The sequence below is a fragment of the Myotis daubentonii genome, chromosome 8 (genome assembly GCF_963259705.1).
Source record: "Myotis daubentonii chromosome 8, mMyoDau2.1, whole genome shotgun sequence".
NCBI lineage: Eukaryota > Metazoa > Chordata > Mammalia > Chiroptera > Vespertilionidae > Myotis > Myotis daubentonii.
In genome coordinates, this window is record NC_081847.1 from 20,108,114 (window position 1) to 20,122,035 (window position 13,922).

Here is a 13,922-nt window from a genome sequence, read left to right on the forward strand (position 1 = left end):
TGACATATGCAGTCTACACGTCAGCTTGGTGGTCTGGAAGGGCTCTGTCATTCTGGGCTCCCTCACTCATATATCTGTGATCAGCTAATGAGTTGCCTGGAGCTGGTTGGTGCACTGTCACCCCACTCTCACATCTGGTGCTTGACTGGCTATTGGCTTTGGCACTAGGTTTGACTGGTTCATAATGAAACAGGACAACCAATGTGTCCCGGCTGCCTGTCACTACTGGAGGCAATTAAGCAGATACAGGGTTGAATCATGTATGAGTGTTTATTCCAATAATACAGGCAGTATGGGAGAGCAGCAGGTCATCCTTGAAAATCTACTCTGCCCACCCCCCTATAAGCCAGCTGCTTATATGGGTGCAAGGACAAAGATTACATGGGGAAGTGGGCAAAAAGGAATAAAAATGGGTATAATGGTTACAGATGACAGACAATGCCAGCTGGGGATTTGCAAAGGGCTGGTGCCTCTAGTTTCTGCAACAAGGTTGTTAATCTTTCCATGATAATAGGCAGCTCTGGGATGAGGAAGATGGGCTGCATTTCCAGGTTAGCTCCCAGGTCTATGCATACAACTTCCAGCCAGGTTAGAATGTGCTTTCTTTAATCAGAAAAAAACAATCATGGTTAACAAAGCAAGATTAATATTTCCTTTTTTTACATGCAATAAACATTAATATTTCAAGAAAAAAGATTTTAAATATAACAATATTACCAAAACTGTACTAACATAGTGTAATATCACAAAAGTTGTAGGAAATATTAAAAATCTTCAAATAACAGGATTACTTCTATTATATTTTTAAATATTTTTTTCCTCTGGCTCTATTTTTGTTCATCAGTTTATGTTGTTCATTATATTCCACAAATGAGTGAGATCTTGTATAATTATTGTTCTCCAACTGGCTTATTTCGCTTAGCATAATGCTCTCCAGGTCCGCCCATGCTGTTGCAAGTGGTAAGAGTTCCTTCTTTTTTACAGCAGTGTAGTATTCCATTGTGTAGATGTACCACCGTTTTCTAATCCACTCATCTGCTGATGGGCACTTAGGGTGTTTCCAGATCTTAGCTATGGTGAATTATGCTGCTATGAACTTAGAGGTGCATATATCCTTTCTGATTGGTGTTTCTAATTACTTGGGATATATTCCTAGAAGTGAGATTACTGGGTCAAATGGGAGTTCCATTTTTAATTTTTTGAGGAAACCCCATACTGTTTTCCACAGTGGTTGCACCAGTCTGCATTCCCACCAGCAATGCAAGAGAGTTCCTTTTTCTCCGCATCCTTGCCAGCACTTGTTTGTTGATTTGTTGATGATAGCCATTCTGACAGATGTGTGATGGTACCTCATTGTTTCGATTTGCATCTCTTGGATGATTAGTGACTTGGAGCATGTTTTCATATGTCTCTTGGCCTTCTGTATGTCCTCTTTCGAAAAGTGTCTATTATGTCCTTTGCCCATTTTCTGATTGGATTGTTTATCTTCCTTTTGTTAAGTTGTATGAGTTCCCTGTAAATTTTGCATATTAAACCCTTATCTCAAAAACTAGTAGACCTAAATGAATTCTATCAGGATACAAAATTAACGCCCAGAAATCTATGGCTTATTTATACACCAATAATGAACTCACAGAAAGAGAAATTAAAAAAACAATCCCATTTACCACTGCACCCAAAAATTAAGATACCTAGGAATAAACTTAACTAAGGAGGTAAAAGACCTGTACTTGAAAAATTATAGGACATTGAAAAAAGTGGTAGAGGAAGACATAAACAAATGGAAGAATATATCGTGTTCATGGAACATCATTAAAATGTCCATACCACCCAAAAATCTATAGATTCAGTGCAATCCCCATTAAGATACCAATGGAATATTTCACAGACATAGAATAAACTCTCCAAAAATTCACATAGAGTGAAGAAAGACCCCAAATATATGCACAGCAATCCTTAGAAAGAAGAACAAAGTTGTAGGGATCACAATACCAGATATCAAGCTATATTACAAAGCCACTGTTCTCAAAACTGCCTGGTACTGGCACAAGAACAGACATATAGACCAATGGAACAGAACAGAGAAGCCAGAAATTGACCCAACCCATGATGATCAGTTAATATTTGACAAAGGTGGCAAAAGCATACAATGGAATCAAGATAGTGTCTTCAATAAATGGTGTTGGGAAAACTGGACAGATCCATGCAAAAAAATGAAACTAGACCACCAACTTACACCATATACAAATATAAACTCAAAATGGATAAAGGACTTAAGATGGGAAGTCATAAAAATCTTAGAAGAATCAATAGGCAGCAAAATATCAGATATATGTTGTAACAATACCTTTACCAATACAACTCCTAGGGCAATGGATACTAAGGAGAAAATAAGTAAATGGGACTACATAAAGATAAAAAGCTTCTGCACAGAAAAGAAACCATCAACAAAACAACAAGAAAGCCCACTGCATGGGAGAACATATTTGCCAAGATTAATATTTCTTATAATTATAGCTAGTCCCCAGTATTCTATTTCTGCCCCTAGCAAAACCATCATTCAGCAGGCTAGTCTGAGCTTGCTCACATGACAGCAGCAGGAGCCATGGAGCAAACAAGGCTGTTTGAGGCCTAGGATGGGTAATAGCAAAGTTAATTCTGCTGCATTCTATGGGCAAGACCAAGTTACCAGGCCAACCATATTAAAGAGAAAGAGAAACAGACTCCTACACCAGACTGAGGGTTGCTGCAAAGTGCCATTGCAAGGAAGGTTTTATAATGTGAATGGAAAAGGGACCACATACTAAACCTGACAAGCTCACAGGAAGCCTACATGGCAGACCTTACAAACCCAGAGACCAAAAGTGTTGGTGGTGAAACGGCACCAGGTGAGCTGGGACCTGAGTACATGAGTTCTGGCTAAGAAAGAATTCAGATTCAAGACTTAAACTAGCCCTAGCTGGTTTGGCTCAGTGGATAGAGCATTGGCCTGCGGACTGAAGGGTCCCGGGTTCGATTCCAGTCAAGGGCACATGCCCAGGTTGCGGGCTCGATCCCCAGTAGGGGGCGTGCAGGAGGCAGCCAATCAATGATTCTCTCTCATTATTAATGTTTCTAGCTCTCTCTCTCCTTCTCCCTTTCCTGCTGAAATCAATTAAAATAAAGAAAATTTTAAAAAAGACTTAAACTATAGGAGAAAGTTTATTTAGGAAGTCACTGAGATAGAATAAGTGAGCAGTAGAAGAAATAGGTTCATAAAACAAGTTATAGAGGCAAAAGAAGGACTCTTGGAGCTTAGGGGAAAGAGAGAGAAAGGTAAAGGTAAAGGTGACTCCCTGGGTATGGGGGAGGGGGAAGAAAGGAGGACAGGAAAGGCACAGGAGTGCTCCCAGAGGAAGAGCAGCACTGGGTCCTCCGTCTAAAGGGCATTTATTTGGAAGTCTCCGGGGAGAATCCCAATAGAATATTTATCAGCTTTCCAGGTACATATGTCCTTTCAGGGTCATGGTTTCTACTGCTTGGTTGGTGCCAGGGCAGGGGGTCATTAGTCAATGCAGCTGGTCCTGAGGTCAGTGATGGCCTCGCTCCTCTGGTTTTGCTGCTTCTCTGGGTCTGGAGCTGAAACACACCTGAGGCCTCGATGTATTTAATTCAGATCAGAATTTCATTGTCCTGGAGGCTTAATGTTTAAGGGCTATTCTCTGGCCCCATTGTTCATTCCTCCTCTAAGGGGGTCTAACTAACCCACATGACTAGCAACATACCAGGGGAGGAAAAGTCAGGGGAGGGTTTGAACCCCATAACCAGTCATATGAGAAATCAAGGGGTCTAAACCTCATGACCAGCATATGCTATGGGAAGGACAGTCACCCTGGGAGTGAGGTCCCAGCCCAGTTTTGCCCAGTGGCTAGGTACCTGAGGCTTTCCACCCTGGTGACCTTCTGTACCTGGGCTACCATTCTTACTCTGCCCATGTCTGCCTAAGCACCTACCATAAAAGGAAGCACATGGGATGCTCTAACATTAAAATTCCTACTAAACGTGGGTCATGGTGTATAGTCATGTCTTAGGCCTATAGTTTCCTAGACAAAATCTATACGTCAGGCGAACCTGTCTACTGTAGGTGAGTCCACATCCTGCGTGGTTCAGGGTTCGGGATCTGGAGAAGGGGCCGCACGCAAATGAAAGAGACGAGGCAAGAAATAATAATTTGGAAATATTGGGGGCCAGGCGGGAAAGCCCAAATGCAAGAGAAAGGACTTCTCTTGGTGCTCAGGCCTTGCCAACCTTTTATTCAATTTTGGATACACACCTAGCCCTTAGTCAGGTAATTGTGGTAACAGACAGACTATCTTAAAGGTCAGTAAACATTAGAAAGATTTACTCTGAGAATGTTTGGTCAGAAAATAGCGGAGCCCCCATCATCTGGACTAAACAATCGGTGCATAGCTCTGGCCCTTGCCAGGGGCTCAAGGTTCACCAGCATTCCATTCCGGGACACTTGTTTACACTTCTCTGATAGTGAAGCCAATGGGTGGCTTCCCACAACTGTCTATACCTTTGAAATGTCAGAGTCATCTCCATTTCCAGACCATCTCAGGGCACACACACACGCACACACACTCACACACACACACACATACACACACACACCAGAGCATCATGTTGTGAACGCTAACTATAAACTATTGTGAGGTCCTCAGTTCCCCTGCCAGGTATTAGACGGAGAAGATATGAGAAGTCGTGGGTATATAAGAGAGTCTTTATTGTAGCCCCAGTAGCTATTGCTAACAAGGAGCTATCAGACAAAATTGTTCTTCATAGCAGTCTCATAAAGTAGGCAGCCGCACACCGGCTGGTCAATAATACATCTTTCTCACAAAGCAGCCTCCAATATATGAGCTGTACAAACATAGTAGCCCCACCAAGCAGCCTCTGTACACACAGCAGCCCTAGATAAAGGCAGCCTAGCCTTGGCTTGTCAGTAACACATCTTTATACTAACTTAGACGAAAGAGGCTTCTTGCCCAAATAATGACATCAGTCTTTGGGTTACAGAAGGGCACCCTTGCGTAATACAGTGTGACTGTTGTGTCCTTGCTTTTGCACCTGCATCTGGGAAATTGGCCTTGGCCTTGAACATCCAGCATACCTGATTAGGGTTCCCACAACTATCCTGTACCCAGGATGTGTTTCTCCATTTTACTTAAAAAAATATTTTTGTTGATTTCAGAGAGGAAGGGAGAGGGAGAGAGAGATAAAAACATCAATGATGAGAGAGAATCATTGATCAGCTGCCTTCTGTACGCCCCACAATGAGATCAAGCCTGCAACCTGGGCATGTGCCCCTGACCAGAATCGAACCTGGGACCCTTCAGTCTGCAGGCTGACACTCTATCTACGGAGCCAAACTGGCTAAGGCCATTTTACTTTTTATTCAATCCCAGAGATTTTCCTGCTTTGCTTACTCCTGCCCCCTTAATCTACCACCAATAGATTTCATGTAACTTCTTTAAGTTTCCTTTGAGCCTGATGCATAAAATAAAGTGCAAAATTGTCATCCTATGGAGCATTTTCTCAGTTCCTTGAGATTTTGCTTTTTGGCCATTGTCATCAGTTGGGCTCAAATGTGTAAATTCATAAAAATTCTCCACAGGTTTGGACATTTCTTAGGTCAACAATAACTATCTTTAAACTGCTCACACTTTGCTTTAGGTAAAGAGGCTTTCTCACCATTCCCAGAGCAGGACTCTTGCTTTCCCAACATTTGTTTAAGGTATTTTCTCTTCTCAGAAAGTCAGTGCCTTACCCATGTGGGGGTTTGATTTCCATCCCTTCTGCAAGGCCCATCTTCAAAACTAATTCATTCATGATTTTTTTCCACATCGCTTCCACTAACTGTGGTTTCTGACTCTGAAGAAGTTGAAATGCTGCCATAGACTCGACAAAGTCCATCAATTCTGAACTATTTGTGACCATAAGTATAGTTATATGCAATTGAAAGCAATCTTTTCTCATCTTAGTTTATAAATGACTAGGATTTAGGGTGATAGTTTCTATTAAATTGAATCTGGTGTCATTTTTTAAATTCACTTTTGCTGTAAAAGAAAGCCTGCATTCATAGCTGCCTGCCCCTAGCTTTGTAGCAAAATTACTATGTATGACTTTTGCGATTATTTTTACTTTACTTTGGAGCTCAGGTTTCACTCTCAGGCCCCAAACAACACTTTTTTTCAAATTATCTTTGCTTTTAATGTTTAGTATTTTAGACGATCCTAAATTTACCTTTACATGTTTTGACTTAGAAAACATAAATGGGTTTGGATTTAATATCTATGATTTTTGTCTTTGATACTATTATGTATTTGTTTGAAAACCAGGAGAACATTTACTTTTGTTTATTGGCTCACTTCATAGCTCCTGAATTCAACTTGAGTCCCATGGTATAAAGTATCCCAACAAGGAGATATTAAGTGCACTGTGTGATATAAAGCTTGAGGTCAGGGCTTCCAGCACATAGGAAAACAGATGAGTTTCTGAGATGTCAGTTGTATCATTTATTCCAATTTAAGTGTGCCGGGTTGCTGTTTATCAAGGTTTTTTAAAAGTCATGCTTGTGAGAAAGTAATCAATTTTATTCCTTGGAGGCTAGAGGGAAAATACACAGCTGTATATATAGCTGATAGGGATATAGTGTTTTTTCCCCTGATAATGGTATTTCAAGATGACTCAAGTATTTCGCTGAGGTGCAGTGAACATTCTATTCCAGTGCTATCTCACTTTGAAATGAAGAAGCTAAGACTCAGAGAGTTTAAATCACAACTATTTGGCAATAGTAAGATTGCAGAACATTAGAGATAAAAAAGAATTCAACAATAAATGGAGACCCAAATAAACTACATCAAAATAAGCAAACAAAATAAGAACACACACACACACACACACACACACACACACACACACACCTTATTGGTGACTGGGTTAATATTCCAATCTCATTTAGCACCATTTGGGTTTTTAACCTAGGCTTGGAATCTTTTCTTTCCCTTTCCATCACCATTCAATATTTTTTTATTGATTCTTTTTTTTGTGGGGGGGGGGAGTGGAGATATATATAGATATATATATATATATATATATATATATATATATATATATATATATATATATATATATATATATATCAGGTTGAGAAACAGCGATTGTCAGCCTCCCACACTCATCCCTGAGGATCTAACCTGCAACCCAGCCATGTACCCTGACCCCTGACAGGGAATAGAACCTTTTAGTGTATGGAACAACACTCCAACCAACCGAGCCACACTGGCCAGAGCACCATTCAACCTTTTAAAGAAAATAGAAATGCCCTTTACTCATCCAAATGAATTTTTAAATTATGGGTTCGTAAACATTTTTGTGCCATAGATGGTTTTGGTTGTCTGGTGGAAACAACATTTTCAGAATAACATTTTTAAATGCATAAAATAAAATATATGAGATTAAAAAGAAAATTATAATGAAATACAATTATCAAGATATAAGAAAAATATATTTGTCATTGAGAACATGTGGTTATATTAAATAACACAAATAACATTTAGTGTCAGTCTAATGACTAGCATAATTTCAAAGTAATAATGAGTTTAACAATTTGAGAAAGATGCAGCAATTCTACTTTGACTCAAAAATATTTGTGATATTTAGAGGTGTCAAAATCTCTGGTATTACTAAAACTACCTCATTTTACTTAGAGGCTATTACAGATATAAATATATGTATATATATGTACATATACATATATATACATACTAGAGGCCTGGTGCACAAAAATTTGTGCACTTGGGGGGGTCCCTCAGCCTGGCCTGTGCCCTCTCGCAGTCTGGGACCTCTTGGGGGATGGCCACCTGCTGGTTTAGGCCCGCTCCCTGGGGAATTGGGCCTAAGCTGGCAGTCAGATATCACTCTGGGAGCCCGGGAGCCCTTGGGGAATGTCCACTTGCCAGCAGGGAGCAGGCCTAAGCTGCAGTTGGATATCCTTAGTGCTGCTGAGGAGGCGGGAGAGGCTCCTACCATCACCGCTGTACTGGCAGACATCAGCCTGTCTTGTGGCTGAGCAGAGCTCCCCCATGTGGGAGCGCACTGACCACGATGGGGCAGCTCCTGCATTGAGAGTCTGCCCCCTGGTGGTCAGTGTGTGTCATAGTGACCAGTCATTTCCAGTCTTTTTGCTGTTCGGGTCAGTTTGCATATTACCCTTTTACTATATAAGATAGAGGCCTGGTGCACGGGTGGGGGCAGGCTGGTTTTCCCTGAAGGGTGTCCCAGATCAGGGTGGGGGTCCCGCTGGGGTGCCTGGCCAGCCTGGGTGAGGGGCTGATGACTGTTTGCAGGTTGGTCACACCCTCTTCAGGGGGGGGGGTCCCCACTGGGGTGCTTGGTCAGTCTGGGTGAGGGGTTGCGGGCCGTTTTCAGGCTGGCCAAGCCCCCCAGCGACGGAAGCTCCCAGCCTCTCCTTTTTTTCTTTTTTTAAATTCTGGGATTTATTTACCTTCTATAATTGAAACTTTGTTGCCTTCAGTGAAGCTCAGAGCCAGCTGGGAAGCTTGGCTTCCTCCATCACTGGAGAAACTAAGCCTCCTACTCACTTCAGCTCCATGGCTGCTGGCCACCATCTTGGTTGGGTTAATTTGCATATAGTTGCTCTGATTGGCTGGTGGGCATGGATTAAGGCATAGCAAAGCTATGGTCAATTTGCATGTTTGTCTTTTATTAGATTAGAATATATATTCTTATCAAAGTTTTTGGACCTTCTGATAAATTTGTAACTTTAGTGGCTCCCATGAGCACCCCCTCCCAGTGGGAGACACCTCCCACACTGATGTTAGGCTTGCTGCCTTTGGTTAGTGGGACATCAGTCACTGGGCATGCCCTGCAAGAAGGCTACCTTGCCAAACAAAGAAACTTCGTATAGTCTGGCTGGTGTTGCTCAGTGGTTGAGCATCAACCTATAAACCAGGAGGTTACAGGTTTGGGGCGTGCAGGAGGCAATCATGATTCTCTCTCATCATTGGTGTTTCTATTTTTCTCTACCACTCCCTTTCTCTCTGAAATCAATAAAAATACATTAAAAACTAGAAACCTAGTTTAAGCTTTTTGAAGATGAAAAAGAAAAAGAGGAAAAAGGCTTGCCAGTCATCCCAACTGAACCCACCTCCAGCCATTAGCCCCATACAGAAGTTGAGGTGAGACCAGCAACCCAATAACAATGAGAAATAATAAATTGTTCTCATTCTAAGCCAGTAAATTTTGGACTTAACTCCTGAATTCTATTCACTGACCCTTTGGACTCTGCATTGAGACCCATGAATGTTTTTCACTGTGTTTCAAAGCTCCCACACTTTAGAGATCACTAATCCCTCGCTCCTCCTAAGTGTGGGTGGCGGACTATAAGCATCCACAATCCCAGGAACCTGTTGAAAATGCAGCATCTCACTCCAGATTTGCCAAATCAGAATCTGCAGTTTTACAAGATCCGCAGATGATTCGTGTAAGGGTTAAAGCTTGCAAAGCACTCGAAAGTATGCACATTAAAGATTAACCTTCCCTTTCAAAAACGTCTTCCTCCTCTCCATTGGAAATATTCTCTGGCCAAGTGTCTGTTCCTCCCCACCCGGGGTGAGCTGAAGCCCTGCTGCCACGTCCCTATTCATAAGCACCGGGCGCGCTGTTTGGGGGTCTACAGTGTCTGCGGGTCTGCGATGGTCTCTGTGTCAAATGGCAAAGTCCCTGAAGGATGGGGGTTTACAGGCAAGTGTAGGCTGCTGGAAACACATGAACAGACGAGGAATGAAATCTCCCAAACAACCAACCACTCAAACCCAGGCACAGAGAATCGCTTTAATGAGCAAACTAGAACCACGAAGTTTGATTCGTGGTCTTTCAGAATTGGGCCCTCTGACGTTCCGTGCACTGAGGGCCCCAACCCACGCAGGGGGCACCCTGGGGTGCCGGGTCACGCCTTGCTGGGAGGGACGCCCAGGCAGTTTGTCCCCAAGCGGCTCCCATATAAGGCGGACCCCCTGCTCCTGCCTGGGGCTGCATAGGCTCTGCGCCCGCCCCTTCCCCGCTTCCAGCCAGCCCGCCGTTCTGCGCATGCTCCGCCCGCTCCGAGGGCCCGCGCTCCGGGTTTTGCCGCAGCCGGGTGGTCAAATCCGCGCCGGGTTGTCAAATCCGCACCCAGCTCTGCGCCGCGGCGCCAGGGAAGAATGGTCGGGGTTTTCAGAGCTGTAGGAACGCGAGGGACGCCGATGCTACGCTTGTCGCGGGGCCCTAGGGAAGCTGATGATCTAGTGATTCATTTTTATTTTTAGTCTGAGTGGGTCACATGTTTGCAGGCATCATCTCAATGCATTAACCAACTCCTTGGAGTTGTTGCTGATCTTCAGTAAGGGAAAAGCCCCAGAGGCGCCCAGTATTTCAGACTGCAGGACTCCCAAAGCTAGTTAGTGTTGGAGCTGGGCTCAAACCCTGGAGCCCAGCCCGCACTCCTTTCTGCCTCCTTTGCAGAGTGGCTTCCTGGAGGAGCAGCCCCTCGTTACCTGGTCCTCTCCCCTTCATTTGAACTAGGGCCGCAGCCAACCAGCTCGGGGTGTCCTAGGGTGTGAAATACTGGCGGGGAGCGGGAGGGGGGAGGGCAGAGTATCCCGCTGTGGCCTCGTTAGGGGCTTGGGGGCCAAAGTGGATCTTGAGGGCTGAGGACTGTATTCAGTGGGCCTGCCAGTCCCCCATCTGTCAGCCGCGGGGCCTGAAAGGTGGGATCTCCGGGCGGGGGTGGGTTGGACTGTCGTGCTGAGCCTCCCAGAGCAGGGCAGCAGGAGGAAGAGGCAGAGCTGATGCCTCGGTTAACTATGAGCTGCAGGTGATCCTGTGGCTCCTTGGTGGACTCTTGGGTGTGTGAGTGAATGCACAAATGCATGCATGACTGACTGCTTGCATGAATGAATTTACATCCTGGGGATGACTGGGAGCGGGGGTGGGGAGGTCTGGGGAGTGGGGTGTGTGGGGGAGGGGAGGAGGGGTAACTCACTAAAAAAAAAAAATGCTGGGTAGGACCTCATTTCTAGAGGCCCTAACACGTAAAGAGAGGGTCATCCACACTCCTAAATCCCTTACGATTAAAACTAAACTACTACATTGTAAATAAGTGTAAGAAAGTCTAATGAAGATCCGATTGCAGCCAAAATAGCTATTTTCGCCCGCATTAAAAACATCTAGTACCTTTTTAACTTTCAATTTCCCTGTATCGCTGAATGGCGGCGTCCGAGACACACACAGCAGCAGAGAAGGCCCTAGAGGAGTTCCCCACTAGCAAGCTGCGATCGTCGCTGCGCCTAAGTTTCTCGCTCTCCAAATTGGATGAGCCAGGTCCCTGTCTAAGGCTGAAATACTGTTTCTAGTCATCTGTGCTCCAGGATTGTGGTCCTTGCTCTGGCTATAAATGACTGCGACCACCTCCTTCTCTCCAGTTTTCCATGGGATAAGGTTGGGGTTCCAGTTTTCCTGAAATCACTCAGCCCGGGCCGCCCTCGGGGACTCCCGGCCCCTGCCCTCCGCGGGATCTTCCCGATTTCCCGACCTCCGGCGGCGGCGCCCGGCAGCCCGGTCCCGCCCCTCCGCGCCTCCGGGCCGCTGCCAAGCCCGAGCCGGATCACGCGGGGCGGAGCTGCTCTGGGCATGCTCAGTGGCCGGGCAGGTGGGGCCGCCGCGGGGCGCCAGGTCCGGCCGGGAACCGAGGGGCGGGGGCCGACAGGGAAGTGGGCGGGAGCGGCGGCCGGAGTCGCGAGAGTCGCCGGCGCCCGCGGGGAGCTGAGCAAGTGGGACCCCGCGCGGGCCGGGCCGGGATGAGCAATGGCATCGGTCAAGGTGGCCGTGAGGGTCCGGCCCCTGAATCGCAGGTGAGTGGGGGCGGTGCAGGCGGCTCCCCTCGGTCCCCTCACCCCGAGGAAGTTGGTCTCCCACTCCCCTCCCAGGCCAGCCTGGGCTTGGTGTCAGGGGCTGGTCCCTGGCCCGCCTGGCCCTGCTTGTGGCCTCTGGGGGCCTGGAACACTTTATGCTTCGCTGCCCCTCTCATGCTGCCCTGGAGGAGACCCTGGGGGTAAAGAGTTCACGTGGCCACGGAAAAGATGAACTTGAGGTTTGCTTGTTCCCCTTTTAAAAAGAACTAAGTGATCACTTTTATGAAGGTGCAAAGTCCTCCAGGGGGCATGCGAGTGGTCATGGGGCGCCACGAGCTGTCAGGCGCACACCCCTCCAGCTATGCCAACTCAGAAGTTCTTGAAGTGCTAACAATGATAACCTTTTCTTTAAAAAAAATCTCTTAAGAAATTATTTCGATTCCCTGAATATGAACCCTAACTTCTAATCAGTAATTTACAGTTCACTTCAGATTAACGAGTGCATGAGAAAACTTGAACACAGTTTTGACTCCTGTAGGAGAAAAACACACACACAAAAAGGACACAGTACACGTGTTTGAAATATGCTGACATTAACAGAGGGGCAGAGTTACAAGCACGATTTATCTTCTGTATTTCTACAAAGTCATGCTTTTCAGAATGACTTGACTCTTAATTGATGGAAAAGTAATCTGGACTTGCTTTTCAATGACCTCTTTCTAGTCAGTTTAGAAAGATGCATTAGAAGAGTTACTTTTAAAATTGTTTTAACTTTAAAGAATGAAGTAGGCCTAAATGGCGTTTCCTCCGAATTGATTGGCACAGTTGGCCAGGGCCATTTGTTTTTAATTGGCTCTCAGTCAAGTTGTTGGGCATTTGACTTTCCATAAGGTCTTCGCCTTTCATCGTATTGGTTTGTGGAGGTCATTGTTTGGTAGTTCTGAAGGTGATTGGGGCATCAGAAGATCATAAAATCAGAACCTTCTTTGACTCCCCTGAATCCCTGTTTCTGTTGGCAAATAAGGACTTTTATTATGGTTTGTAACAATTGGGAACCAGTATGTACTTTTGTGATTTTCAACTTACTTCTAAGTTTTTTTAGGGAAGGAGTTTGACCTTTCTGTAAGTTCTAAGAAAGTATGTATGTTTCTATATATATTCAGTCATATAAGACAAACAGACCCTAAAGGCATTTAGATGATTTAAAAGATTTTTATTTGTTCTGGATTTACATGTCGTCCATAGTCCCTTTCCTTCTTTGGAATGATAGGAGCACCTGCTAGAAGATTGGTTCGAGTAATTGTAGAAAGCATTTATTAAGCACCCTCCAAATGTACTGCATTGTGCTGGTGCTGTCTGGGGGCCAAGGTGCTGAGGTCTGATCAGTGTCTTCCAGGAGCTACTGTCTGGTGAGGGCTATCTGGGAGGGGTGCTGCAAGTGCAGTGCCTTGCTGTTGTAGGCCTGGAGCCCAGGCTTATGGAGGGGTGGCAGGAAACATGTCTGAAAGTCATGTGCTCGAAGGATGTAAATTAAAGTGATGATATTTGTGCTGTCAGCAGAGAACTCTGGTGGTGACATCAAGATTGGGGTAGAAGGTAAGGAAGCAGGGGTTTGGGCCAGAAGTGATTATCGGAAGGCTGGATAGATACAGCAAGACATTTAGTGTTCACCCAGGCTGGTGTGCTCAATGGTTAGAGCGTCAGCCTGTTCGCCAAAGGGTTGTGGGTTGGATTCCTGGTCAAGAGCACATTCCTGGTTGCAGTTTCCATCCCTGGCCCTGGTCGGGGTGAATGCAGGAGGCAACCAATTGATGTGTTTCCCTCACATCGATGTTTCTCTCCTCTCTCTCTCTTTTCCGCCCCTCCCTTCCATTCTCTCTAAAAATCAGTGGAAAAAATATACATGTCCTGGGGTGAGGGTGAGGATTGACAACAACAAAAAAAGACATTTACTGGTAGAATTCAAGA

At 45.1% G+C, this 13,922-nt stretch overlaps 1 protein-coding gene and 1 long non-coding RNA gene across 5 annotated transcripts in view; one reads left to right on the forward strand and one right to left on the reverse strand.

Annotated features, from left to right (window-relative positions):
* Positions 1 to 251: 251 nt before the first annotated feature.
* LOC132239338 (uncharacterized) lies at positions 252 to 11,788 on the reverse strand. Its single transcript, XR_009454026.1, has 2 exons — positions 11,278 to 11,788; positions 252 to 603 (listed from the first exon to the last, which is right to left on the reverse strand). It is a non-coding gene; the product is annotated as an uncharacterized LOC132239338 (long non-coding RNA).
* KIF16B (kinesin family member 16B) overlaps positions 11,740 to 13,922 on the forward strand; it is a 287,436-nt gene continuing 285,253 nt past the window's right edge. For 2 of the 4 annotated variants that reach the window (XM_059705489.1, XM_059705488.1), the window contains exon 1: positions 11,740 to 11,954. In XM_059705489.1, the coding sequence (XP_059561472.1) occupies positions 11,908 to 11,954 (47 nt within the window). In that variant the 5' untranslated portion in view covers positions 11,740 to 11,907. The remainder of the gene's footprint in view (positions 11,955 to 13,922) is intronic. The other 2 variants (XM_059705491.1, XM_059705490.1) reach the window with 2 other exon arrangements.